Genomic DNA, 26,732 nt, shown 5'->3' with positions numbered 1-26,732 from the left:
CCCAAACTGCAGCGAACACCGTGGTAGAGCAGCCACTGTGTGACTCTGTTGGTCAAGTTAAACGGGCAGAGAAATTCCCAACTCAGACTGGAGGCAGAAGCTTCAAGCTTCTACTGTTTTTCCAAAGGGGTCACAGTTTTTTCCAGAGCCCACCAGTCTCACTCAGGAGTTGTGAAGTTGTATTTGTGATTGTAGCAGCTCTGAAATAGTCAGAAAAGCATAGAAAAAGAGTCCATCTCTATCTTTTCATCCAGTGATAACACCTTCAGATTTTCAATATGTGTCTGCTGATTTTATTCTGTGCTTATTTTCAAAATATATACTGAAAACAAATGCATATGGTTTCCATCCATGTCAGCAGTGAATCTGGGATATCATACGGGCAGGAATACGGCCACATGGTTGCGTCTCCGTTCCGTTAGCCGTCATTCTAGTGGTCGCCGTTAGCTTGTCCTTAACCTCTGCTAGCTACAGCACTCACATGCATCCGCTTCTCCAGAGTCTTATATTTTTCAAACATTGTAGTTCGAAATTCAGAGACTTTCCATCTGCTGATCCATTCCCCAAATGGCCACCATGAGGACTTGAACAGGCCAAGGTCAGAAGCCTGGACTCAGTCCTGGTCCCCCACAGGGCTGCCAGGCAGCCAAGTACCCGAGCTGGAGTGTGGATTCAGGCCCCAAACCAGGCACTCCACTGCAGTGCTGCGCCCCGGCCCCCCGGAGCCTTCATACACACTTGCCCAGAACCCCCTTTCCAAGTCCCCGTCAAACGCCTTGTTACTGCCTCTCCTTCAAGCTACTCGGGTGTGTAATCGTCCCGGCCCTGTGTTGCTATTCTTTTTGTCTCCATGGCGCCTTGCAGGGTGGTGTGATTTCGTGAATTGCTCACTCTGGCTTCCTGCAGCCCATCAGAAATTCAGAGAAGTTCCCCCGACACTCATCTCTCAACCTTAGTGCTAGCCTGGGTTGCTTGCTTGGCTGTCCTCAGATTTATTGCTTGGCTAGTGAACTGCAGCCCATCAAGAAGTCTCCCATCCTGCTTGCAAATTCGCCCTGGGTTCTCTCCTGCGCATCTTTCATCCTCACACACCCTTACTTGCCAACCTTCTCTGACTCCCTTCCCATCAGGCACGCAGGAGCCCATATGTGAGCCTGTATGCCACCAGGGGGCGCCATGCCCATCAAGGGAAAAGACCTGCTCATCCTGCAGAGCAGAATGCACTGGAAGGAAAGGAATGGTAGTGCAGTCCCTGTGTGTCAAGGGGCCCCACGGCTGCTCGGCCCCTCCAGCTGTGTGTGAGGAGTGTGGCAAGCATGCTGTCACACGGTTACGATGAATGCGATATCAGCAGTGTTCACCCACGTGCAGGTCACTTTCAGGAAGGGATTCGTTTTCATAAACGATGCCCCCGTTGGCTCTTCAGGAACTTTTTCGTGGTTGTTCCTTTGAAGAGAGGGGTGGGTATTTTAATTTTAAATATCCAATCAAGAACCAGTTGGGTCCTTCCTCTGGCCCCCAGGGCACACTAGGGATTCAACAAAGAGTAAAGCAGCTGAGAAGCCAGTTGAAATGCCCACATTACAGTTTCCTACTAATGTACACCGTCGGAGGTAGTGGTGATGGCTCAGGTAATTGTGTCCCTATCAGTCACGTGGGAGATCCAGATTGAGATCCTGGCTCAGCTCCAGCCCAGTGCAGTGCAGTCCAACCCAGCCCAGCCTAGGCCAGCCCAGTTAGCCCAGCCCAGCCCAGCCCAGTCAGCCCAGCCCAGCCCAGCCCTGTCAGCTCAGCCCAGCCCAGCCCAGTGCAGTGCAGTGCAGTCCAGCCCAGCCCAGTGCAGTGCAATGCAGTCCAGCCCAGCCAGCCCAGCCAGCCCAAACCAGTGCAGTGCAACCCAGCCCAGACCAGTCCTGGCCAAAGTGGGCCTTAATGAATCTTCCACGTAGTCCTCACCAGACAAATGAATGCAAGGTTTGTGGACAGATCCTGGTCAGTCCCGTTCAGATGCTGTCTTGGCAATTTAGCTGTGTGCTTTGGACAGCCTGTTCTGGCTCACTGTGTCTCCTCCCTGTGGCTGCCCGCGAAGGCCCTGCAATGGGCTCAGGCCCTCAGAAAGGACTGAAGAGCAGGTGACCACCACAGGAGTGTACTAAGCATCCGATAGGAGTGCCCTGTGTTTTATTCAAGGAAGTGTGGACTATTGTACTAGAATGTGTGTCTACACAGAGAAAGGAAGGTGTGCCCACACATGCAGGGGTCTCCACTCTCCCCTCCTTTCCCCCCACCCTCCCCTCCCTTTTCCCCTCTTTCCCTCCCCTCTGCCTTTTCAGCAGGTGTGACTGTCTGTCCTCTGCCCCTTCTTATTCCAGGTAATGGGCTTTGGCCTCTACCTGATGGATGGCAACGTCAGTAACATCTACAAACTGGACGCCAAGAAAAGAATCAACCTCAGCAAAATAGACAAGTTTTTTAAGGTCAGCAGCTGGAGTGGGGACAGGGCAGGGGACCAGGTGGCCAGGGCTCCCCAAGCCCGGATCACTCTGGAAACAGAAACAGAACTATTCAGGACACTTTGAAAGTTGTTGATGACACTGGAGCTTTAAAGATCCCAAGACCAGGAGTGAACAGGGTGGCTCCAGCTCCCTGGAGCAGGAACTGGGGCTAGTGGAGGCAACACGATGGGAGTCAAAGCACAGTCCTGAGTCTGGGGGTGAGCTGGGACCAGGCTGGGAGGCCCTGCGGTTCTCCTGGCATGCCACTGTTTCCCCTCCTGCAGTCCTTGTTGTCTAAAGAAAGAAGCATGTCCTGGAAGACGGTGCCTGCCGCTGTGTTCTCACAGGAGCAGGAGGGCTCGAGACTGGGTTTTAAATTGGTTCACATTTTTAAGAGTGCAGCCTCCCCCCCGGCCCACCACTGGCCACCTCTGCTTTGCCCCCACCCACTCTGGGGCAAGACGCCCTGTCAGCATCCCTGACACTCTCCATCCATCCCAATGCTCTCGAGACTTGAAAATGAGCGTTTCCAGCAAACTCAAGCCTTGGAGGTTTGGGCACGTGAATTTCCCACTTGAGAATTAAACTCCATGTTGCCATTTGGTGCTGTGGTTGAGACGTGCAGCCGTGGCACTGGGCCTGAGGGCACAGACATGGGAAAGCCCAGCTTCACGTTCCGATCAGAAGCACTTGCAGGCGTAGCGCGGTGGGCACCAGGCTGGGTCCGGCGGCCTCTGCAGGGCGAAAGGTAACAGAGTCACATGGGGAGTCTGTTGACTTGGCTGTGATGCTTTTCTGGGAGAAAGCATCAGCTTGTCTGTTGAACTGCCCCAAATAAGGAGCAGGGCTCGTCTTGGGAGACCCTTAAGATAGCACAGGTGAAATGAGGGGTCCACCAAGCACAGCCCTGTGTGAACCTCCCTGCTCTCTGATGTGCTCTGCTGGACCCTAGCCGTGTGCCTTTGGGAACTCACCACCTCTGCCCTCAGTGGGGTTCTCCAGGTGGGGAAATATGATTGCTGACACTGGCCTTTCTGGACGGTTCTCTTGAGGATTGAATGCTGTTTTGTAAACGGGTCGCAGTCTAGGTGGTTATTATCCTGGCTCCTTGACTTTAAAATATATCCTTATTTATTTATTTGAATGGTAAAGTCACACACAGAGAAGCAGAGAAATCCTCCACCTGCTAGTTCATTTCCCAAATGGCTGTAACAGCCAGGGTTGGACGAGGTTGAAACCAGGGATCAGGAATTTCATCTGAGGTTTCAAATGCGGGTGTCAAAGGCCCACGCAGTAGGGCCGTCTTCCACCGCTTTTCTCAGGCACATGAGCAGGGAGCTGGATCAGCAGTGCAGCAGCCAGGACTCAAGCCAGTGACCACATGGGACGCAGGTGTGAGGCTTGACCCACTGCACCACGATGCTGACTCCCTCACTTGTAGCCCGCCCTTGGTGGAGAGTCACACCAGCTGCCTTGGCTTCCGTTTCCCATGTGGAAATGGGGTGATGGCAGTGCCAACCTCCCAGGGAATCGAGGGGCTTGCAATGGCATTGGAAATGCACCATGTAAGCGCGTGGGAAGCAGGCAGTGACACCAGCCCCCTGCATGGCCCCGCCTTAGTTGGGAGCTGGCTGCCCTCCAGGGTTCGTGTCCAAAGCTCTCCATCCTCTCACAGCATGGAAGGCCACACGCAGCCAGGGGCACCCAGACACCTGCCCCTAGCCAAGAGTCCACAGCAGCAAAGGATCCCCTGAGCTGGGACCCCACCCACCCTGGTTGATGGGCCAATGGTCCTTTCTGCCAGCCAGTGACCTTGACCAAATCGCTTCGCCTCTGTGGGCTCTGGAGCCTGAAACACAGGGCTGGTTGGAGGCTGCGAAGGAGCACCCACTAGCTGGCATTCTCTCTGGCTTCAGGTGCCCACAGAAAGCAGGGCCAAGCCCCAGGCCCTGCCCCTGGCGTGGGCTCTCACACACTCTGTTTGCTTCCTTTGCAGCAGCTGCAGGTGGTGCCCCTTTTCGGCGACATGCAGATAGAGCTGGCCAGATACATTAAGACCAGTGCTCACTATGAAGAGAACAAGTCCAAGTGAGTGCCTGCCATAATGTCTCTCGGCTCCCACCAGGATGCTGCCCAGCCTGGGCAGGGGGCCGAGGGGCCACTTCAGCCCCTCCCTCCTCCCCAGAGCCCTGGGCACGTGGATCCCTCAGGACACTGGCACCCCCTGCAGGGCACAGCAGCGGCTGCTCTGAGCCCTTTGGAATCTGCCCTTTGCTGCCAGATTCGAAAGAGCTCAGAGCACAGCCCTGCGCCTGGTGTGGCTGAGCGGTGGTGACCCACATGTCCCCTCAGTGGGACAGCAAGAGTCCTCCTTCCTGAGTGGTGGGGAGGAGGGGGCCCCCCCAGGGGTGTGGTTTGCAGGCTTCTAACCCTAGGGCACAGTATAGATAGAAGCTGCTCTAAGTGACTTGGGTAGGAGGAATCTGGGGTGTCTGTGGCTCCCTGCAGGACTTGGAGGCACACCTGGCTTGAGCCTGGACCTTTTTGTTGTTCTTGTTGTTAAGGCTGAGGGGGTTCCTTCTGTGAGCTTCTGGCCCAGTGCTGACTGAGTAGAACCGTCGTCCTGACTATGGGCCAGGTGTTGCCGAGAGCTGCCAGCCCAGTGTCCTTACGCGAGGGGCTCTCCTTCCAAGTACTGCCTGCCACTTGCCGAGAGCCCTGGAGGGAAAGCGTGGGGTCAGAGCCGCAGACCACCTCCCTTCTTCCTATGACCCCACCAAAAGTGGCTTGGGAGCAGGGCTTGCGGGTGACCTGGGCAGGTGTCAGGTGGGCCCCGGGGCCCATCCCTGTACAGGAGACTCAGCGCGTGTGCACAAGCTAGGCGTCTGTGCCCTACCTGCTGTGTTTTGGATTCCCTCTGGAGGAAGGGGCTGGAGTGACCTTTTTCTTTAGAGAGGTAGAGTGAAGATGTGCATCTGGGTGGTTTTCCTAGCGACATCTTTCCAAAAAGAGTTAAGGAGAGAAGAGAGGAAGGGGGAAGGAAGAGAGGGGAGCAGGGTAAGCAGGAAGGGTGCAGACCACACACCACAGAACCACCGTGCCTTCCTGCCCTGGGAGGAGCCTCTCCAGGGCTTGGTCAGCAGCAGAGAAGGGCCACAGTGCCACCCAGGGTCCGCCGGCCCCAGCCCAGCCTTGGTGTGCCGGTGCTGCAAGGCCGAAGGCAGTACCTTGCCCTTGCTCTTTCTTTGCTGGGATACAGTTGTTTGGGTGAGTCCCCTCTGCTGCACCTAGAGCTGGTAAGTATCGTGGAGCAGGTGCTGTGGAAGGGCTGTCTCTGGGTCTTAGAGGAGGCTGCCCCCAGGAGGAGGAGGAGGAAGGACTGTTTAGCATCCTGCTCAGGTGGCAGGGATGTCTGTTGGCTCCGGCCAGGGGTCCAGCACTAGGCTGAACCCCAGGAACCAGGCCCGCTCTGACCCCCTGATTCTCCGTGCAGGTGGACATGCACACAGAGCAGCATCAGCCCCCAGTACAACATCTGCGAGCAGATGGTTCAGATCCGTGATGACCACATCCGCTTCATCTCCGAACTCGCTCGCTACAGCAACAGCGAGGTGAGCACGACCCTGCAGCTGGGGGTGGAGCCCGTGTGCGCCCAGGGCCAGGAGGGGCGGGCAGCTGCTGGCAGAGCATGGAAAAGCGCCAGGTCACGGAGCAGCAGGGTGGGAGTACGTTCAAAGGCAGGAGGGGCCAACGAACCAAGAGCTGCACAGAGCTGGGATCCATCCCTGTTCTGCCACGGCACATCTCTGCTGCTCTGTGTCCATTGCTGTATCGGTGCTGGTGGGTCCATTCAGGGGATGGATCCCGTGGTGCCTGGCAGATGGGAAGACCCCAGGAATGGTTCCTCGTGCCTGTACTTGACCCAAACCATCTCTCCCTGGTGGACAAGAGAAATTGAGTTCCGAACACTGCTGCTTCTAATACCATCAGAGTATTTTTTTAACTACACAGTAATAAATGATTATTATTTAAAAATCATAAATACAGTGGGGGGACAACAGAAGGTCATAAAAATATCCTGTCATTCCAGTAAGAACATTGTATGTTCTAGTCTCTTGGAAATGGACACATGATGAGAGCACAAACCTTGTACACACAGATAAGCAGAAGCAGGAGCCAAGTAGCATCCTAGGATCTTGGCAGCAGCTGTGACTAGTGTGTGGGTACGTGTGGCCTCCTGGGTTTCCTGCTAGAGACCTCCTTCCTGTGGGTACCTGTGCTGTTTGGTGTTTACCAAGTGCTTACCAGTCTTGGGTTTGAGTTTCCTGGCATCCATGCCCCACTTCACATCGGCTCATGAGCGCCACCGCTCGGCCAGAAGCCATAGTGATCTGGTTTTCCAAACCCAACCTACCATGAGAATGTCTTTGATCAGAGCTAAGATGCTGGAAGTAGCGAGTGGCTGACACCTGCAGAGTGTAGTAGACCAGGTTAGTGGTGCCTGAAGGTCAAGGTCAAGCTCCGACCTCCAGCTTGCTTAACTACATCTGCAGATCAACAGGAATCAGTTTTCTTCTGTGCTGGAGCCCCTTTATTTCTAGTCTAGGTTTGGTGTTGTCTCAGAGCAAATCTGGTCAAAGATTTTTCTTTTAATTGTCTGCTTTATATGTTTGTTTGTTTTTTTAGGTTTTTTTGTTTTTTGTTATTTGTTTTTGCTTATAACGACATGATACAGCACATCAGCTCCGTACTTGGGAGCTGTTTTAGGTTGTGAAATCAGTAGTGACAAAGCACAGAAATGTGTGTGGCCACCAGCTGGACACTTAGAGCAGGAGAGCTGAGACCAGACGGCAGGGTCTGCTCGTTGGCCAGCTGGCTGGAAGGCACGAGTGGATTCCTGAGACATCCCGGCGAGAACCGATTGGGGTTAGAAATGGATTTGAGCGAGTGAGTGAATTAAAAAATCCAGAATCTGCCAATAATGAGGAAGGGACACGTGTGCCCATGTGCACACACAGCTTTGTGCGTGCACACCTGTATACATACGCGTTGCATCCTCCTGTGGGATAGTACACAGAGAGGCTGTCTGTACCATGTAGAAATCGCTTTAGTGTTTTACGAGACAGAACAGAAGGTCAGAGGGCATCGCGGGTATTAACACAGCTTCACGAAAAGCATCATTGCGTTCACACACTCTAGGCAGGCGTACGTCCTGACTCACTATATAATGTGCATCTTGTACCATGTATGCCGTGAGAAACACTGAAAGCCACTGCGCTGCCCACACTGCCCGCGCCAGGGTGCTTGTGAGTGGGGCTCTGGCATCACAGCCCCAGATGGGCACCACCAAGCGTTTAGCAGCCACGTGGCCTTGAGCGTGCTGCCTGTCTGAGCCCCGGTTAGTCTCCAAGGGGCTACCAGAAGAGCACTTCCCCGGGAGCAGTCAGTAAAATGTGCAGCAGCGTCAGGCCTGGGGAGGGTGAGTGTCGCGGTCTGCTGTTCCCCAGGTGGTGACAGGCTCCGGACTGGACAGCCAGAAGTCAGACGAAGAGTACCGAGAGCTCTTCGACCTGGCCCTGAGGGGCCTGCAGCTCCTGTCCAAGTGGAGCGCCCACGTCATGGAGGTGGTAGGTATCCTAGAGGGCAGGGCCCCCCACCCGCGCTGACCTCCCACTTATAATCCATCAGAGCCTGCCCATCCACTGCACGTGTTTTAGCAACTGTGTGTAGGTACAGTTTGCATACCATGCAACTTAGCCATTTCACGTGTGTGGTTATTGGTCTTCGGTATATCCACACGCTTTTAAAACCACAGCCAGGTTTGGGATGTTGTCATCAAACCTTGTACGCATCATCACACCCATTCCTGCAGCCCTAAGGGACCAACTTTATCTTGAAAGGACTCCCTGTTCTGGACGTTTCCTGCAGAATCATAGAATATGTGGTCTTTCATGTTTGGATTTTTTTTTTTTTTAGCTCAGATTTTCTTACTCACGTACTGGCTTTTTAAAATCTGTGTATTTGAGAGACAGAGAAAGACGTCATACCCACTGGTTTACTTACCAAGTGCCTACAGTGTCGGGGGTGCCGAGGTCAGAAGCCAGAAAGTCCCAATTATGTATTCCGTATGGTGTCGGGGACTCAAATCCTTGAGCTGTCAGCTGCTACCCCCAGATTTTATGTAAGAAAAAGCCAGTATCCAGAACACAGCCATGTATCAAACCTACACACCGCTACACGGGACATCTTCACCAGGCCAGACATCGGCCCGGTGTTCGGCTTCATCCGTGTTCTGCGTGACTCATGTTCCTCTTTGCTGGCTCCATTGCGTGGGTCCATCCCTTGTGTTTATCCACGGATCAGCTGAGAGCCGTCTGGGTGTGTCGCTTTCCCCCCCTTCCAGTACTCTTGGAAGCTGGTGCATCCCACAGACAAGTTCTGCAACAAGGACTGTCCCGGCACGGCGGAGGAGTATGAGCGGGCCACACGCTACAATTACACCAGCGAGGAGAAGTTTGCCTTCGTGGAGGTAGGTGCCTGTTCCCCACATCTGCTCCCCCATCCGAGGGATGCGCTGTGGTCCCACCCACCAGGATGGCGTCCGTTCTCCCCGTCCTGTTCCTGTTGACGAATCTCTGTCCAGAGTTATAATGCAGGAATGGCCAGGAACTCTACTCCTGAGAATCTTAAGGAAAACCTCCAGCCCACTAGAAAAGTGAGCCGAACAAGCCCACAGAAGAAACAGACATACAAACCAGTTATAAGAGACATGAAGAGTGCCCAGACCATGGGCGATCGGAGTAAGATTGAGGACAGTGTTTGCCAGTCCAGGTAGCAAAGATGTGAAGGCATTGGTGCCTGTTGCAGCATAGAAAGAAGACACTCTTGGATGTTTGGGGTGGCCAGTGTACACCATGGGCTTCCCTCACGTGCATTCCAGTTCATATTCACCTTTCTAGTAGGCATAGCCTTGGCCCAGGAGCCCTGGGACTGTATCTTCGGGAATAAACCGTGTGTCCATACAAGTTGATCATAGTATTTCTTTTTTCTTTTTTTTTCTTAAAGATTCATTTTATTTTTATTGGAAAGGCAGATATACAGAGAGGAGAGACAGGAGAGACAGAGAGGAAGATCTTCCGTCCGATGGGTCACTCCCCAAGTGGCCACAACAGCTGGAGCTGAGCCCATCTGAAGCCAGGAGCCAGGAGCTCTTCCGGGTCTCCCACACGGGTGCAGAGTCCAAAGCTTTGGGCCATCCTTGACTGCTTTCCCAGGCCACAGGCAGGGAGCTGGATGGGAAGTAGAGCTGCCTGGATTAGCACCGGCGCCCATATGGGATCCTGGTGCATGCAAGGCGAGGACTTTAACCACTACACTATTGCGCCAGACCCCAGCCATCATATTTCCAATGTTCAGAAGCTATCTTTTTCTGTGTGTTGTCTTTATAGTACTAGCACCCTGTTTTTGTATCACAATGACTTCATGAGGATGTTATAGTTTTCCTGATAGTTTTATCGCAGTGTAATTTATACTCAATAAACCGCAGTCATGTAATGTGAATAGTGGGAAGAGTAAATAGTTTTGTGTACTTGGAAAGTAGCAAACACAGTCCCGTCCATCTTCCCCTTGAGCCTTCCGGAGCCTCTTTGTCTCTCCTGCTTCGCTCTACCCCCGCACACAGGCAGTCAGTTCTCTGTCATGGCCACTGAAGATTTATGTTTTTGCCAAATTTAGATCATTTAGCCTTTTGTGGCCCGCTTACACTGTTACGTGTGTATTAAGAGTTTGTTTTCATTGTTGGGTGTTATTCTTTTGCACACAGATGTGTTGAAACATCCACCCATTCAGTTGTTGGTGAATATTCATGGCTTTTGATCAGTATATACAACGCTATTTTAAGTATTTGCGTGCAAGTACTTACGTGGCTGAGAGCTTTTATTTCTTCTCGTATGGTCCTGTTGTAAATGGATGTTTAACTTTTTAAGAAACTGTCGGAGATAAGCAGAGTAGATGTAAGGAGCAGAGTGGCCCGGGTTTGAGCTGGTGCCAGCTCTGTGAGAGATCCGCTTGTTTCCCGTTCTCTGCCCGCCTTGGTGCTGTCACGAGTCATCTGAGTTGTGGGTACATAATCAGATCTCATTGAGATTTTCATTTGCATTTCCCCGAAAGACTCATTATTGCAAGCATCTTTGCACGGAGTGTTAGTCACTTCCATACCTTTCTTGATGAAGTGTTATTTGTTGAAATCTTTTGCCCAGCTTTGGAAGTTGGATTCCTGACTTAGTACTAAATTACAAGAAGTCTGTCCTTTTGTAGCCAGGGTGCAAGTCGCAAGTGTTGGCTACATTGCGTTATTGTTTCAAGTTGGCGAGTTTTCCTTTCCTGTCAAGGATGACTTGAGGAGCACCTGTTTTTCGTTCTGGAAAACTTCAATTCATCAATTCCCTAGGTCTTGTCTTGGGTCCCACAGAGCTGTGCCCCCGTCTGCCATTATTCTGAAGTGTCTGCACTGTTTATTCTCCCCCAGTCCATGGTTCGTGTGACACCTCCAGGGACGAGCTCAGGTTCTTTGTGACCTGATAGTCCTCGACGCCTCTCTCCTGTCAGGATCCTACACTGCAGCAGCTCTCCAAGTTGGCTGTGATAAGCTGCTCACCTCAGATCTCTGTTCTCGCTCCGTTCCCTCTACCTCCAGCCTTCTTGTTCTACCTCAAGTATTAGAAAAAGAAGGGGGTGTGTCTCTCTACCACATTCGCAGACCCCACGCTGGACACGCAGGGCACTGCTGAGCTTTGTCCCTGCACTGCTGCCAGCATGCCCTCAGGCGAGTGACGAGTGTGGTGGCCACGTGAAGGTGGGTTTGGCAAATGCCTTCCCTCCAAGTTCTTACCCCTTCAGAATGTAACGAACGGGGCTGTCAGGCCCAAGGATCAGATCTGTGGCTGGTGACGCTGAACTAGAGAAGGAAAGGCTTCCTCCAGGAGCCGTCAAGTTTCTGTCCATCCCCCTCGGGCAGCAGGCAGAGCAGCGACAAGTGTATACAGCTCTGTATCCTATGTACATGGGCTAATGAAAGCACGGGGAAGGAGAGAGCCCCAGGAGCGAGGGCACACATTTACAGTCAGAGAGGGAGGGGAAGTTTGAGCCAACCTCCACTCATTGTAGGACCTGCCTACCCTTCTCTCCAGAGATGTGGGTGAGAGGCAGGGAAGAGGCAAAGAAAAGGGCATAGGTTCCCTTCCCAAGACTGTTCCAGGAGAAGCTTCTGTTTTATGGACTTAAGCAGTGGCTGGTCACATTTCAAAAGCAAAGGTTATAAAACTCTTTGAGAAGGGGAAGCTGTATCTGAAAAGTTATTTGAAAGAGCTACAGAGAAATAAGAAGCGAGAGATTGCTTGGTTGGTTTTCCATCTTGTTGGTTCACTTCGCAAATGGCCACAACAGTCAGGGCTGGGCCAGGCCTAAGCCTGAAGCCAAGGACTCCGTCCAGGTGTCCCATATGGGTGACAGGATCCCAAGCACTTGGGCCATCCTTTGCTGCCTTCTCAGGCACCTTAGCAGGGACCTAGATCAGAAGTGGAGCAGTCAGGACTCAAATCAGCATTCTAGTATGGGATGCCAGGATCTCACATACCACCTTAAAATCCTCTGCCACAGCATTGGCCCAAAAAGTTGTATTTGATACAAATTGTGGATTTATGATATGCGAACAGTAGCCAGAATGCTACTCAAAATGCGGGTCTGTTGAACTGCTATCTCTAGTCCGCAATCAGCAATCAGGAGCTCATGCCAGCAGGAAAAGCGGTGGTGCCCTGAAGCACAGGTCCAGTTGTGCCAGCACCTTTGTTCTGTAGTGAGACTCTCTTGATGAAGGAAGCAGGCTGTTGGTCCACATACATCCTGCCTTGCCTCTCACCTCATCCCGAGTGAGCACTTTAAGCAACCCTGGCCCTGAGCTTCTAGATGTCCCACACAACCCCCTTCCTGCAGTATGGGGAAGGCGGAGGATGGGCTGGGGTGCTGAGCTCTGTGAGCCCGACTCTTGATCTCTGCCCGACTAGGTGATTGCCATGATCAAGGGACTGCAGGTGCTCATGGGCAGGATGGAGAGCGTCTTCAACCAAGCCATCAGGAACACCATCTATGCAGCTCTGCAGGACTTTGCCCAGGTGACCCTGCGTGAGCCTCTGAGGCAGGCGGTACGCAAAAAGAAGAACGTCCTTATCAGGTGGGTCCTCCTTGGCAGGAATGCAGGCTGCTGGGTACTGGCCACACAGGAACTTCTTGGCTCAGCCTCGGAGCCAGCCCTTCTGGCAAGTTCTCTAGCAAGGCCCCTCAGCTGGCTGGGCATCTGGGAGGGACTGAGCCTTCATCTCTGGCTTTGAAGCTCATTCTTCCAGCTGAGTGAACTTCATCAAGTTACTCTACCATCTCCACCCCTCTGTTCTCCTTGACTGTAAGACACTTGCTAGGATAAAGTGAGATGCTCTAAGCACAGCGTCCCACAGAACAATGAGTATGCAACAAGAAAAATCTATCACTCAGCTTTAAAAAATAAAAAAATTATTTTTATTGGAAAGGCCAGATTTATAGAGAGGAGGAGAGACAAAGATCTTCTGTCCACTACTTCACTCCCCCATATTTCCTCAATGGCCAGAGCTAAGCTTATTTGAAGCCAGGAACTGCACCCACATGGGTGCAGGGTCCTAAGGCTTTGGGCTGTCCTCAACTGCTTTCCCAGGCCACAAGCAGGGAGCTAGATGGGAAATGGAGCAGCTGGGACATGAACCCACACCCATATGGGATCCTGGCTATTATAAGGCAAGGATTTTAGCTGCTAGGCCATTGTGTCTACTCAGCTTTTAAATGCTTAAGAAGGATTTGGTTGGGCTCATGAGAGTCCTACTCTATAACCAAAAAGAATAAGTAGCCATCCTGCCAGTAGTGCAGGTTCTGCTGCACCACCCAGGCTCAGACATGCAGTGGACACCAGTCAAAAATGCACCTTCAGTCCAGTCAGCCAGCATCTCTGGGATTGACACTTGTGAATGAGCATGTAAAGCCAGGTGGTCCTAGCATCCCGTAATTAGCAGGTGCCTTCTTGGGAGAGGTGAGACCTAGCCCTAGCCATCTTCTTGCTTCTCCAGTGTTCTGCAGGCAATTCGGAAGACCATCTGTGACTGGGAGGGGGGACGCGAGCCCCCCAATGACCCATGCTTGAGAGGGGAGAAGGACCCAAAAGGTGGATTTGATATCAAGGTGCCCCGGCGAGCCGTGGGGCCATCCAGCACACAGGTAAGCGGTACCAGGCACAGACCAGCTTTGTTGACCCAAAGGCCAGCTTGGTCATAAGGGACAGAGGGGAGCGGGGTGGGGAGTGGGGGTGGTCCTTGGTCAGGAGGGGCAGGGTCGAGCAGCTGCTCTGACCTTATTCTGCCATCTGATTTGATGTAGGGAGTAAGATGGCTGGCTTCTGATTCAAGAGACCTGGGTTCTAGTTCTAGATTCCTGTGTGACCTCGGGCATGTTGCACAATCTCACTGTGCTCCACTTGTCTAATGTGGCCATTAGGGGTGATACCATATCCACCTAGGCCCCCTGAGAAGTACACATCTCCATGGGCGTGAGGAGTCCCTCCGTGCAGTCCCCCACTGATGAACCCCGACCTCTTCCCCTGCAGTGACATCCCAGCCTGGAGATTTGGACTTGCTGTGTGATCTTGGGGGGGGACCTTGACCTTGCTGTGCTCTGATTATCTTTGGGAAAGGAAAACTTTGGATGAGACCATGTTATTGATATGGTCTCATTCCCCCATCATCCCCCACCCCCACCAAAAAAAAAAAGTTTTTCTGAAGCATGCAGAGCCCTGACTTCCTTAGAGAAAATCACATAGTCACAGAGACTCAGAGATGCCACCGGCAGCTTTTGCACATGTCAACTGTGTCCTGTCTAGAGCAATGATCAAATTACATGAGGGGTGGCAAAAAAGAGATACTCTGGGCATCGTTAATTCCTTGCCACCTCCCTGAGGGTATCCAGTTTCTGGCAGGCCGTTGAAGTGTTGAGAAAAAGTAGATGGGTCCCGTCATAACACAGAGGGTCTTACGGACCCCAGAAGCCCCAGGCTGGGAGCACCCCAGTTTCAAAACCTTCAAAACCTTCTCAGCTCCGAATCAGCCGACACGGGTCATCTGCGTTGCCTGCCTCCCCGCTCCCCGCCCTGTGGATCCTCCTCACTGTCTGTGTATGTGTGTCTGTCTGGCAGGGGTGTGGGCGCTGTGGCAGAGTAAGGTGGGGTTTGCAGCAGAATTGCCATAACTGCCCCTGATGTTCTAGGCCTTGGCCCAGCAGGAGCTCATCTACCTGCTGAGCATGGAACAACCCAGTACAACTTGGACCAGCAGTTCTGTGAAATGCAAGATTTGTGGGCGTCTCCATTCCGGGGTGCCCCTGGAGAGCTATGCATGGACTAAAACATGAGGAACAGGGGATAGCTAGGACCCACGAGAATATGGAAGGAGAGGATGCAGGTGGCACTGGCAGGCAGAGGGCAGAAACTGAGAAATGGAGGGGAGGAAGGAGCATGTACAGATGTTGGGGGGGTGCCCACCAACAGCCTCTCCCAGATGCCATCCAGTCGTGTTGGTAACACACAGGTCTTGAATAGCTTCCTTAGAGGCAAACTTGTCCCGGTCCCTTACCTGATATTACAGATGGGGAAACTGAGGTCCAGAGAGGGCAAGTGACTTGTCCAAGTCACACGGTGAGTCCCAAGTGGAGGGGGGACAAGAACCCAGGTCTCCTGACTCCTGCCCCAGGGCTCTGGTTACAGCCTTCGAGGCCTGGTGGCCATGGGAGTAGCCCAGTAGCCATGGGAGTAGCTGGCATATAGGTTTTTCTGGCAGATTGAATGCTCGGTCAGATAGAAGTAGTTCAGGACAGAGTTCACTCTGTGACAGGTGCACCCAGCTTTTCAGTTAGAGTTTGGTGGAAGCAGCCAGCACCCCACGGGCCAGTCTTGATGGGGACTCCCCAGGCCATCCCTACGGGGAGGAGGAGGCGGCGCTGCCGGCAGGGTTGCGGGTGGCACCGCCTGGGGCACGGGAAGGGAAGCCGGTGCAGGGACGGGACGGTGTGTCCCGCAGATCTGTGGCTGTGCTGGCCTGGTCAGGGCCAGGCGTGCGGTGGGGAAGGCCCCGGAGAAAGAGGCGAGGGAGCCCAGGAGGATGTGGTTGCTGGGAGGCTGGAGCGTGAAGACAGAGGCCTCCCCACCCCCCATGTGTCGCGGCGGCTTTCCCACCGTATACAATACCTCTTGCTTTTCTCTCTCTCTTTCTCTCTCTCCCTCCTCCCTGTCTCTCCTGCCCTCCCATTCCCTCTGCCTTCTCTCCTATCTCTGTCTTAGGCCTGCCAGTGGTCCCCGAGGGCTTTGTTTCACCCCACTGGTGGCACACAGGGCCGAAGAGGCTGCCGATCCCTGGTATAGCACCGCCCGGCTGGGTTGGCTTGGGTATTCTTCTGGAGGAGGCAGCGGGAACGGACTAGCCCGGCTCCTCAAGGCCCCCTGCAGCCTCAGATTCAGAGACAGATGGTGTGGAAAGATCTAGATTAGCAGAGAGAACGACCAACCCTACCGCACTCACGCCCTTGGCACTTAGGGCTCCCAGTAAGCAGGAGTTAATTGTCTGGTAGCCTCCTTTTGTAAGTACCAACGTGAACCCGTTTTCCACCCAGGGTTTCTGCAGGCTGAACTTTCAGCCCACACCACCAGAGGGCGCCCTTACTCGGTAATTGACTTCAAAATGCAGAGGATCAGAAATGTGAGCTGTGGGAGGGGGGTGCTCATTCTGAGCTTGGTCTCTTTCTTACTTCCTGCTAAGGTTAAAGCTGGAAGGGACTGGTGGGAGACAGCATCTGGTCCAACCCCTCATGGCAGATGGTACAACTGAGGCCCAGAGTGGGTGCTTTGTTGCCTAAGGTCACACAGCAAGTCAACAGCAGTGCCTGGCCTTGAACCTGGGTCTTTTGACTTCCAGTCCAGCAGCCTACCCGTGATGCCATTGTGGCTGTCTGGGGAAGCAGAGAGTACATGGGATGAGGGTCTTCTCTGATGCCTGTGCCCTTGGCTGAGCAGGCAGACAGGAACCTCTCCCTGGGCCTTGAAATCTGTGGGGTCACCATGCCCACCCACCCAGGGACACTGCAGAGCCCCTGGGGAGCTTCCCCCCTCCCCCCCCAGGCCTGGTCAGTCTTTCTCCTTGAGGTTTGCACAGTTCCAAATTCACTTTTCCACCTCAACTGGTACCTTCTCAGGACACTGTGTTTAACAGCAAAAAACAAATCAAACAAACAAACAAAATCACTAGTGAACAAAGCAAGCTCCCCCCCGGGGGTGGGCTGGCCCCTAACGTCAGCTTCCATTGTTTTCAAGCTGTACATGGTGCGCACCATGCTGGAGTCGCTCATCGCAGACAAAAGTGGCTCCAAGAAGACCCTGAGGAGCAGCCTGGATGGCCCCATCGTCCTGGCCATAGAGGACTTCCACAAGCAGTCCTTCTTCTTCACACATCTGCTCAACATCAGTGGTGAGCTCTAGAGCGGGGGGGCCAGGGATGGGAGCCCCCACTGCCCAGAGCAGCCAAGGCCCTCAGGCCCAGAGGGGCACAGCCCACCCCCCAGGGAGGAGCTCCACCTTCTGGCAGGCTTTGGGAGCTAGGGAAGACCAGCCTCTGTTCACCTCGTTAGCTCCGCCCACCGCTCAGCGGGTACCCAGCATCTCTTGGTGGTGAATTTGTCAGGAGGTCCTCCGTAGAACAAGATCCAAACAGGAGCATAGATACAGAGCCCCCGAGGCGCTACCTGGCCTCCGGCTCCTCAGTCCTGCTGAACTCCCGGCAGAAGAGCCTGCCGGACTGCATCCCAGTCCCTGCTCTGCAGCCCCCTTCTCCCGGAGGATGCACATCCTATGGGACAGGCTGGAGGCCAGTGTCTTCAACTTAGGGGGTTGAACTGTGCCTGTTGGCATTGAACATATTTAGTGATTTTTCAGGAAGCAGTCTAAAGTTGTCCATCAGAGGTGTACCTGAGAAGGGCTCTGAACCACACAGCATCTGCAACGCCCACATGGAAGGGGGTGAGGAGCCGCAGTGCACTCGGGGGCTTCTCATGGAAGTGTGAGTTTTACACTGAGGCGTCACCACTTCTTGCACCACAGCCTGCCACTGTCTGTAAAGTTTGACAGTTGCAGCTTTGCAAGTAGACAATCAGGCTTGGCTAAAGTGCAAGGGTGCAGAATATGCTACTTGATATTTATGAGGTACCTGCTGTATACTTAGCAACGTGAGGCCAGTCGTCATAGTCAACGTGAAGTAAAACCAGCACTGTGGTCTTTGAGCTCTGCCTGGGACCCACCCACTCTCCCCCCACTCACAGAGGCCCTGCAGCAGTGTTGCGACCTGTCTCAGCTCTGGTTCCGAGAATTCTTCCTGGAGTTAACCATGGGCCGGCGAATCCAGTTCCCCATTGAAATGTCCATGCCTTGGATTCTAACGGACCATATCCTGGAAACCAAAGAACCTTCCATGATGGAGTAAGTGGCAGGGTTGGGCCCAGCAGCAGGTGCTTTGGTTGGAAATGTCTTGCCCGTAAGCTCGGTGTTTTCCGGAAGGAAGGGGTACAGTGCTTGGAACAGAGGTGGAGAGGGAGCCAGTGGTGGGGGCACACAGGGGGCATTTGATTCTGGCTGTAGAAAGCTTCCGGGAGTCCTCCCGGGCCACCCTTCCTTTCTGCATCTTGTCAATTGTGTAACAGTCCTGCTCAGAGAATAATCCCCTCTGGGCTTCAAGGAGCCAGCACGCTCCGTAGCCACCTGATTCAGCCGCCTGATTCAGCGCTCTGCCACACTTCAGCTCAGGCCTTGGTTTCATTAGCCAAGGGACTAGGGATTTCTGGGGACAGAAATCCTCCTCCTAAGTGGAGGAGGCACTGGACTCCTGGAGAGGTGTGAAAAGTGGTTCCCCCCCCCCAGCCCCCAGCTCTGAGCTCGGCTCTCTTCACCACCACCCTCTGTCCCTGAGTGTGCCAGCCTGCCTGCCTTCCCAGCTCCCTTCCCTGAGCTCCTGGATCCTCACTTGCAGGTACGTCCTCTATCCTTTGGACCTGTACAACGACAGTGCCTACTACGCTCTGACCAAGTTCAAAAAGCAGTTCCTGTATGATGAGATTGAAGCCGAGGCAAGTGCTGGGCCCCCGTTCTTGTTGTCTGGTCTTGCCCTGAGACCTGTCTCTGCCTGTTAGCACTGAGTGTGGTGGGTGGGGACGGGGGGGGGGGCGGTGAAGGGCACGGCTTCTCCTGCAGAACCGGCTGCCCATTCACTGTGGTCTTCAGAAACCAGCTGCGTGTGAGATGTGAGGGCATGGGGTACAAACATGAGGGTGCTTCCGAAATTCATGGAACCTGGAATAAAAGATGCTGTTGGTATAAAGGTTTTTGAAATCCCTTCATGTGAGGGGGTCTTCAAAAAGTCTGTGAGGATGCATATTATGAAAAAAAAAAACCCACTATGCCTTGATTTAAAAAAACAGTATACCAAAATTATGTTTTGGTTTCATTTTTCCATGAACTTGTTGAAGTACGTTTATACAGTCCTAGCCTGTGTCCTGCCCGTCTCTTCTCATCCTTAAATGTTCGTATCATTAAGGACTTTGTGTGTGTATGACAATAGCCATGCCAACATCTCCGTTTTACAAAGGCCCGTGGGCAACTTGAGGGCCTAGTTGTATGCACACTTCGCTGTGGTCTGCCCTTGGGGAGGAAGCCAAGTGTGTTAGTAGCTTTTTGTTACTTAATGAAACATGTAACCTAAGCTACTGGTGAGAGAAAGAGAGTTATTTCAGGCCCCAGTTTGGGAGTTTGGGTGGCACCTGGGGATGGCATTGTTGGCTAAGTCCCATGGCAGTGCAGGAAACCCCCATGGCAAACTTGAGAGCTTGTGTCCTCGCTCCTTAAAAACACTGTGCTGATTCACTCATGAGGCTGTATGCTAACAGTGGAATCCAATCTCAGCACTTCTCCAAAGTCCCACCCCTGAAAACCATAACTGGACTAAGTTTCCACCGAGTACTATTCAGTTATGACTTTGAGGACCGAGTCATTCGCATATGGGCCTCGAGATTCAAACTACCCCTCCCCCCCAAGCCACAGCACCAAGCAAAAGAGCGCTTAGCTCGGGAGCAGCCTGAGCCATCTGTGCAGGACTCTTCAGAGTAGGTTCTAGAACAGAATGGAGTCAGAATGAAAAGCCCCACCTTGACCCTGTCCGCGGCCAACCCTTGAAGTTCAAAGTCCGGGAAGAAGCCTCAGTGATCTGAGCAGGAGGAAAGCCCCACATCCCACATTCCTGGGGGGGGTAACATAAAACCTCGTGAATGCAAACTGAGCCTTATGGAGCCAGAATCTGGTGATAAAGAATCAAAGATTAATCACCAACCTGTCATCTAGTTTCTCTGAAACTTCTCCCTATTGATTCACTGAAGATCTTGAGAGCAAAGGATCCAACTCTCCAAGTTAAGTTAGTTGCAGAATCTTTTTTTCCTTCACAATATCTTGCACCTGAACACACTGTGTAACCCTGCCTGGCTGTCCTCGTGTTGGCTGCCTAAGTGTCTGTGAGAAGCATGGCGGGCGCCATTGACCTTTCCCCGTTCCCCTTTCCAGGTGAACCTGTGCTTCGATCAGTTTGTCTACAAACTGGCAGATCAGATCTTCGCCTACTACAAAGCCATGGCCGGCAGGTAGGCGAGCCCCGTGGGCAGCGCTTCCCTTACACTGCCATGTGGAAGACATGATCTTCCATGACAAAACCAGCCTGCTGCATTAACATCGAAGAAACACTGGGCAGTTCCACAGGCCTGGAGGGTGCCAGACGGCAGCAGGAAGGACATAATGTCTTCCAGCCGGTGGGGAGGACAGACGTGGGTGGACATATGGGGATAAAGGACTATGGAACCTAGACTAGAAAGGCCATGTTGAGTAAGCAGCATATGAAGGGTTAAGTCACACGAGGTGCAGGGTGTCTCCCAACAGTGCAGGAGTCCATCTCTGTAGTGCTTGCATGAGGACTGACTTCTCTCTGTTTCCACCTATGAACATGTTAATTTCCACTACTTTCACATAATGCATCCCCTTCAGTACCGTCCAACCCCAAGAAGGGAAAAAAATAGTGAGGCTTCATCCACATCAAGTTACAAACATATAACAAAGGTATCAGTGTGATGCTAGGATGGAGATTAAGAGTGTCCAGCCTTTTCATGTGTCCCAAGGCACTAGCAAAGCTACATTGAGGACTAGATCCTCCTTATGAAGGAGGTTTCTTTTAGTCTTTCTTTGCTAAGCACTCAAAATCACAGCACGTCTGAATCTGGACCATGTTCACTTCTGATGTTCCATCAGCACTTGTGCCCGAGGGCTTCGACGCGGGCTGTGCTGGTTGAGATGACGTCATTGAGCTTCTAATTGCATCTGGCTCAGATCTCACCTCTTCCTGTGTGATAGGACCCCTCTCCCCAGTTCAACAGGATAGATTCATGTCTGCACACGCTTCCCAGCATGCCTTGCCCTTTGTCTACATTGCCAGCCCCCCCTTCCCCTGCACACCAATCTTACTGTATGAGTCCAACAGAACCTCCCATGAGTGGGTCTCCCTGAACTCCCAACCCCCTACAATCCCAATTGACCCTTTTCAGAGCACTGAGTACTCTGTCATCTGTGCCTCAGGCTTTAACCCATGGCACACCTCCCTCCTGGGGCTGGTGTGAGCGTCAAGATGACTCCGTGTACGAATGTGCACACACATGCGCGTGGTGAGCAGTAAACTCCACACAGAACCCTTTCTGCCTCTGCCGCCCTGTGTGGCACCAGCGTCTTCACTGGAATGCCAGCCGCTCAACAACAGGACTGCGTGTCCCAGGTGACGCTCAGCACGAGTCCTGTTGCCTTCCTGACGGATGAATCCAAAAGTGGTTCCCCTTCTGGGTTGCCCACCTCTAACTTAGAAGTGGCTTCACAGATGGCACCGCCATAGCGAGAAGGACACTGGAAGGCCCTTGCTGGAGTAGGAAGCAGTTCAGGTTGCGGGAGGTCACTCCTCAGTGGCATGTCCTGTGGTCACTCGGCTGCTGAGGACTGCCCGCTGTCATGTGCTGGTTTAACTCTCATCCCTTGCAGTGTCCTGCTGGATAAACGCTTCCGAGCTGAATGTAAGAATTATGGAGTCATCATTCCGTACCCGCCGTCGAACCGCTATGAAACACTCCTGAAGCAGAGACACGTGCAGGTGAGCGAAGGACACTGTGCTGGAGATCTCTGATGCCCTCGAGACAAAGAGTGTGCAGTTAAACTCTGGGCACAAAGGGCAGTTGGCTCTTGTGGGACTGGGTTAACAACTGATCCCATACAGAGAAGAAATACTGCTGGGCACTGGGAAACATCCCTGGTTCAGAATGTGAACTTGAACCAACGAATGTGGACCTTCCTGCTGCTGGCCCACATCAGGCAAGCTGGCAGCAAACTTGCTGTTGCGCTGTGCTCCCGGTGTGCTGGCCATCTGGTCCCTGTCCTCATGGAGGGCAAGCCTGGCACTCAGAAAAAGGCCTGTGCGAAAGGGAAAGCGCTTGCCTCGATGGGCCCATTGCTCTGAAAAATCCAACGGAAGGAGACCATGGTGCCTCTGCCACTGGCAGGGGCCCTGTGAGAACTCTGGCAACCTCCGCTTTCAGTGGTAATAAGTCGGAATTAGCCACAGGATGTTAATAACAGGGGCTGTCTGTGTGCTTGAGATGGCTGTCAGGGGCTCCAGCCAGCGGTGGGAAATGTATGCTAAAAAGGAAGGTTGGAAAAGAAGTAACAGTTAAGACTAATCATTTGGCACTTAGCCACGTGCAGTGCACACAGCAGGTACTCCATTAATGTTTTTGATTATCTACAAAGTACCCTCAGTAATGCCCATGCGTGTCCCAGAGGCAGTGGTCAGAAGTGAAGCAGTCCATCCCACATCAGGCTCCCGGGCGCTTGCTTTGGAATTCGCCCTCAGAGAAGCACATGGGATCCCCTGGCTGAGGTTGCCGCTCTGCTGTGGCGACAGAGCTGCTCACAGGAATGATGGAGGAGAAACCTCAGGGCTCGATTAGGGACGTCAGCAGGAGCATTTCTGGCTGCCAGGAGCTTGGCCCAACCTCTTTGCACTGCTGGACCAATGGTGGTTTCCCCTGGTTTGTCTTATATCAAGTCTATGGGGGCACTTGAAAGTGGGAACATTCATGTACCCAGTAGCCCGATGTGCCATGACTGATGGTTTACCAGCTTAGTTCACTTTCCCTTTCTCATGGGCACAGCTCCCCCCACCTCTCTCTCTCTCTCTCTCTCTCTGTCTCGGCCTGTATCTCCAGAGGATAAATTCATGTTCTCCTGAATGCACGGCCAAATCATCATCCCCAGGAAACTTGACAAAGTTGTGTTCCTTTGTCCCAATAATGACCTTTCTGAAAAGGTCCCTGTCAGTGCATTCCATGTAGTAGTCAGGCTTTTTGTGACACTTAGGTAATTATTTTTTTCTCTCTTCCCAGCTGTTGGGTAGATCAATTGACCTGAATAGACTCATAACCCAGCGCATTTCTGCTGCTATGTATAAATCTTTGGACCAGGCCATCAGCCGCTTCGAGAGCGAGGACCTGACCTCCATTGTGGTAAGAGCCTGGGCACTACGGTTGGGGTTTCTGCCATGGCTTCATGAAGGCGGGGGCCTGCTGTTAGCAAAGAGAAGCAGTGGACCGCTTTCCCAGTTGGAGTAGCAAGAGGAAGACTTGAACAGAAAGAGAATAACCTTATGCCCCTGCCTGGGGGAGTGGAGGAGAGCACAGGGCACGTCCAGAGGGGACCAGCCTCCAGGCACGGCTGCTTGACCGTAGGATCCTGTGGAGGCCAGCAAGCATGTGAGAGAGCCTTAGCAACCGGGGAAAAGCCGTGTGACAAGTCAGCTCGATGAAGGAAAAGAGGGGAGGGTTCAGAAGGGATCTGCCATCACCATGCTTAAATTCACAGTCTTTCATTAATACGGGACCACAAGTTTTTGTTTTGTGTTGTCCTGATGCTCCCTGGACAACAGCTGGAACTGCTGTGAGCTCGTTCTCCACCTCTCAGCGTGTTCCAGTGGCTCAGAGGACTTCAGTGCTGTCAGAAGCAGGCGGGTAGGAAAGGAAATGAGCACTAGACCGTCGTAACGGTCACTGCAGGAGAACCCTGAGCAGGCTGTTGTAGGACTCCGAGATCTTCAGAGTCGGAGATGAGGAGCGCAGAGGCTGCGTGAGAGCAGGGTGTCGTGGGCGGTGTCGTTCGGGGAGCAGGAGCTCTGTGATGGGTGGTGCTGGCTGCACAGCGCCGTGAGAGGAGGTACTACCGCAGAACCAAGCTCTTAACGAACGGTAAATGTTATTTTATATGGACAGATACATAAATACATATATATATATGTAGCCACACTTCTGAAATTACAGACAAAAATAAACCTTTGAGAAATGAATCGGTTAAATTATTCCTTTGGAGTCCAAAGGAAAAAATACTGATTTTTACAGTTAGAAAACCAACAAACATCATGTTAAGCAAGGATGGATATTAATGTAACTACTAATGCTACGGGTATTTTTGTTGCCCTCATGCACTCTTACCCAAATGTGTAATCTCCATCTAATTATGACAAGATATCAGATAGACGCAAGTTGAGTGCTATCCTTTAAAATATATATATACCTTTCCAAAGTGCCCACATCAGGAGAGAGAAGACTAAAAACTGTTAGGAACTGTGGGTGATGGATGAGTAGAATGGAAAGCAGTGTGGGGTCCAGGATCAGTTGGAGTCCTGGGGGGAAGGAAGGCTTCCGTGGCCCACAGCTGAATGGAGTCTGTCACTCCGTCAACAGTGCTGAGCCAGAGTGAAGTCCCTACTTTACTGGCACGATGACTGTGCAAGTTGTTGACACCAGGGACACTGGGACAAGGAGGTGTAGAATGTGCAGTATTTAAACCATTTCTGTAGGGCTGAAATCATTCCCAAATTAAAAGTGTGTGGTTCGTTTGCTTTTTCAAAGGGACAAAGTGCCATAAATAGAGTGACCGAGAGACAGGACTGCAGAGGCAGGCGGGCCTGGGGTCTGGGCGTTGGCCCTGCCACTCACTAGCTGGACAATCTTGGAGAGTTCAGCTTGTCTTCCCCAAGCCCATTTTCTTGCTGAAAAAAATTAGAAAGCTGTCTCCTAGGATTGTGGCCTGAGTAGAATGAGATGCTGCCAGGAGGATTTCCCACAGCTCCTTAAGCATAGGAAGTATTGGATAAGTAGCAGCTCATGGGAAAAAGAGAGAGAGGTTAAAAGAGAAATTTGGAGCTGGTCACGCCCCGCTCCCCATTCAGCTTCCAGCAGCCTGTCTCACGTGGACCTGAGCCAGCCGCCCACTTAGACCTCAGGCCTCCCCCTGGGAAATCTTGGACCACCTCTGTGTGGCTAAACTGAGTTTTTCTTTGTTTCCGCCAAGGTGCTGCTGGCAGTGAGTATCTCCAAGTGCTGGGAGTTTTGTTTTCTTCTTTTTAAATTTCTTCTCCCTCCACTAGTTTTCCAGTCATGAGCATCTCTTGTGGGAAACACACAACTGGAGTGTGGGTGTGCCTGCCCGTGGTCCTTTCCCATTCCTGGAGAGCTGAGAACAAATCAAAGCAGGCAGTGAGGGTCCTTGTGTCAGGTGAAAGCCACCATCCCCATGAGGGACCCCGCCACTTCCCGGGAAGCCCAGAGGAGCAGACCCTGGGGCTGCTCGCTGTCCCACGGGTCAGGATAACTGCCCCGGCCGGCACCTGGCCCCGGGAGCTGTTGCCTCCTCCACTCCACCCTTTCTTCCTGAAGACTCCATTCGGAGACGGCGGTTGGATGGACGGTGGCCTGGTCACCAGCAGGAGGGGTTACCGAGACCCAGCAGTTGGTCACCCTTCTTGCTCACAGCTGAGTAAAGTGCAGCAGGCTTGGCAAGAGCGGAAGCTCACAGCGGGCAGCCTACTGGCTGCGTGCAAGATGCCAAGATGGTACCGACCATTGGGAAGATCTCCCACAAAATCTCAGAAGTTCCAGCAGCACCAGAGCGGGCATTCCCGGATGGCAGAAATGTTCCAGGATGACGGAAGTGTCATGCTTGCTTTGGCTGGCATAGTTAGAGAGGGAATGACAGATCTCTTCCAACCACTGACTCGCTCCGGAAATGCTGCAGTGGCCAGAGCTGAGGTGGTCTCAATTGAAGCCAGGATTTTCGTGTGGCTCTCCCACATGGGGGCAGGAACCGAAGGACTTGGACCATTCTCTGCTGCTTTCTCAGGCATATTAGCAAGGAGCCAACTCAGAAGTGCGGCAGCCAGGACTCGCACCAACACCGATATGAGATGCTAGCATTACTAGCATTTACTCACTACACCACAGTGTCAGCCCCATGTGGTGGGGGCACAGTTTAAGCAGGGGGTGAGCTGCAGGGCCTGTATTGAAGAGCCCAGTCCCCCTCTGCTGCCTGAGACCTCAGCACTGGTTAACACTCCTTGGGGCTAACAGATTTGACTCCTATGGAAACTCTTGTGCCATTTCTCAAGGGGATTTGATTATTGCCATTCTGCTCCTGGGAGTGGTCCTGGTAGGCTGACTTCCCAGCCTAGGATGGAGGCCCTCTCACAGGGTGCCTACCCGGCTCCCAAAGCCTTTCCCGCCCTCCCGAGCCTGGCAGCCCTGCTTGTAGCCGACTGCAGCCTTCTCCCCATTTACAGGCCAGAAGCACAAAGGCAAGCATGATACAGGAGCACCGTTTGGATTAGGATGAGTGGAGGACAAGCAGCACCAATTAGGGCAGAAAGAACTTCTTCCTCCTGCTCCCTTGTGAGCACCAGGGGGCGCTCTCGAGCCTGCTGCAGTCACAGCCACAAAACAGAAGCTGCTCCTTGTTCCGGCCCTGCAGTGTGCCTGGGAACTTGGTGATCTGAAAGATGAGCTTGTTGTCGTTTGTTCCTTTTATCGCTGACTTGTTTATTGTCCGTGCTCAGCCAGTAGGGACACGAAGAGCTAGAACCGGGAGACCAAAGCAGAAAGCTGAATCTGAGTCTCTGCCCTGTGTGTGGCTACACAGTGCATGCCACCTGTGCATCACACACACACCCTGTG

General features: G+C 52.8%; 1 protein-coding gene across 5 annotated transcripts in view; it reads left to right on the top strand.

Annotated features, from left to right (window-relative positions):
* Positions 1 to 26,732, top strand: part of CYFIP2 (cytoplasmic FMR1 interacting protein 2) — a 111,317-nt gene that overhangs the window by 42,748 nt on the left and 41,837 nt on the right. For 3 of the 5 annotated variants that reach the window (XM_040989407.1, XM_040989489.1, XM_040989568.1), the window contains 13 exons: positions 2,373 to 2,477; positions 4,492 to 4,583; positions 5,989 to 6,106; positions 8,003 to 8,122; positions 8,899 to 9,024; positions 12,557 to 12,723; positions 13,643 to 13,790; positions 16,927 to 17,080; positions 17,928 to 18,084; positions 18,632 to 18,728; positions 20,212 to 20,288; positions 21,721 to 21,829; positions 23,118 to 23,237. In XM_040989407.1, coding sequence (XP_040845341.1) covers positions 2,373 to 2,477; positions 4,492 to 4,583; positions 5,989 to 6,106; positions 8,003 to 8,122; positions 8,899 to 9,024; positions 12,557 to 12,723; positions 13,643 to 13,790; positions 16,927 to 17,080; positions 17,928 to 18,084; positions 18,632 to 18,728; positions 20,212 to 20,288; positions 21,721 to 21,829; positions 23,118 to 23,237 — 1,590 coding nt within the window. Of the gene's footprint in view, positions 1 to 2,372; positions 2,478 to 4,491; positions 4,584 to 5,599; positions 6,107 to 8,002; positions 8,123 to 8,898; positions 9,025 to 12,556; positions 12,724 to 13,642; positions 13,791 to 15,900; positions 15,976 to 16,926; positions 17,081 to 17,927; positions 18,085 to 18,631; positions 18,729 to 20,211; positions 20,289 to 21,720; positions 21,830 to 23,117; positions 23,238 to 26,732 lie in introns of those variants that run through there. The other 2 variants (XM_040989342.1, XM_040989655.1) reach the window with 2 other exon arrangements.

This window comes from Ochotona curzoniae, unplaced genomic scaffold, assembly GCF_017591425.1.
Source record: "Ochotona curzoniae isolate NIBS_2020 unplaced genomic scaffold, NIBS_Ocur_1.0 contig_1, whole genome shotgun sequence".
NCBI classification, from domain to species: Eukaryota; Metazoa; Chordata; class Mammalia; order Lagomorpha; family Ochotonidae; genus Ochotona; species Ochotona curzoniae.
This window is presented reverse-complemented; position numbering and strand designations above follow the sequence as displayed.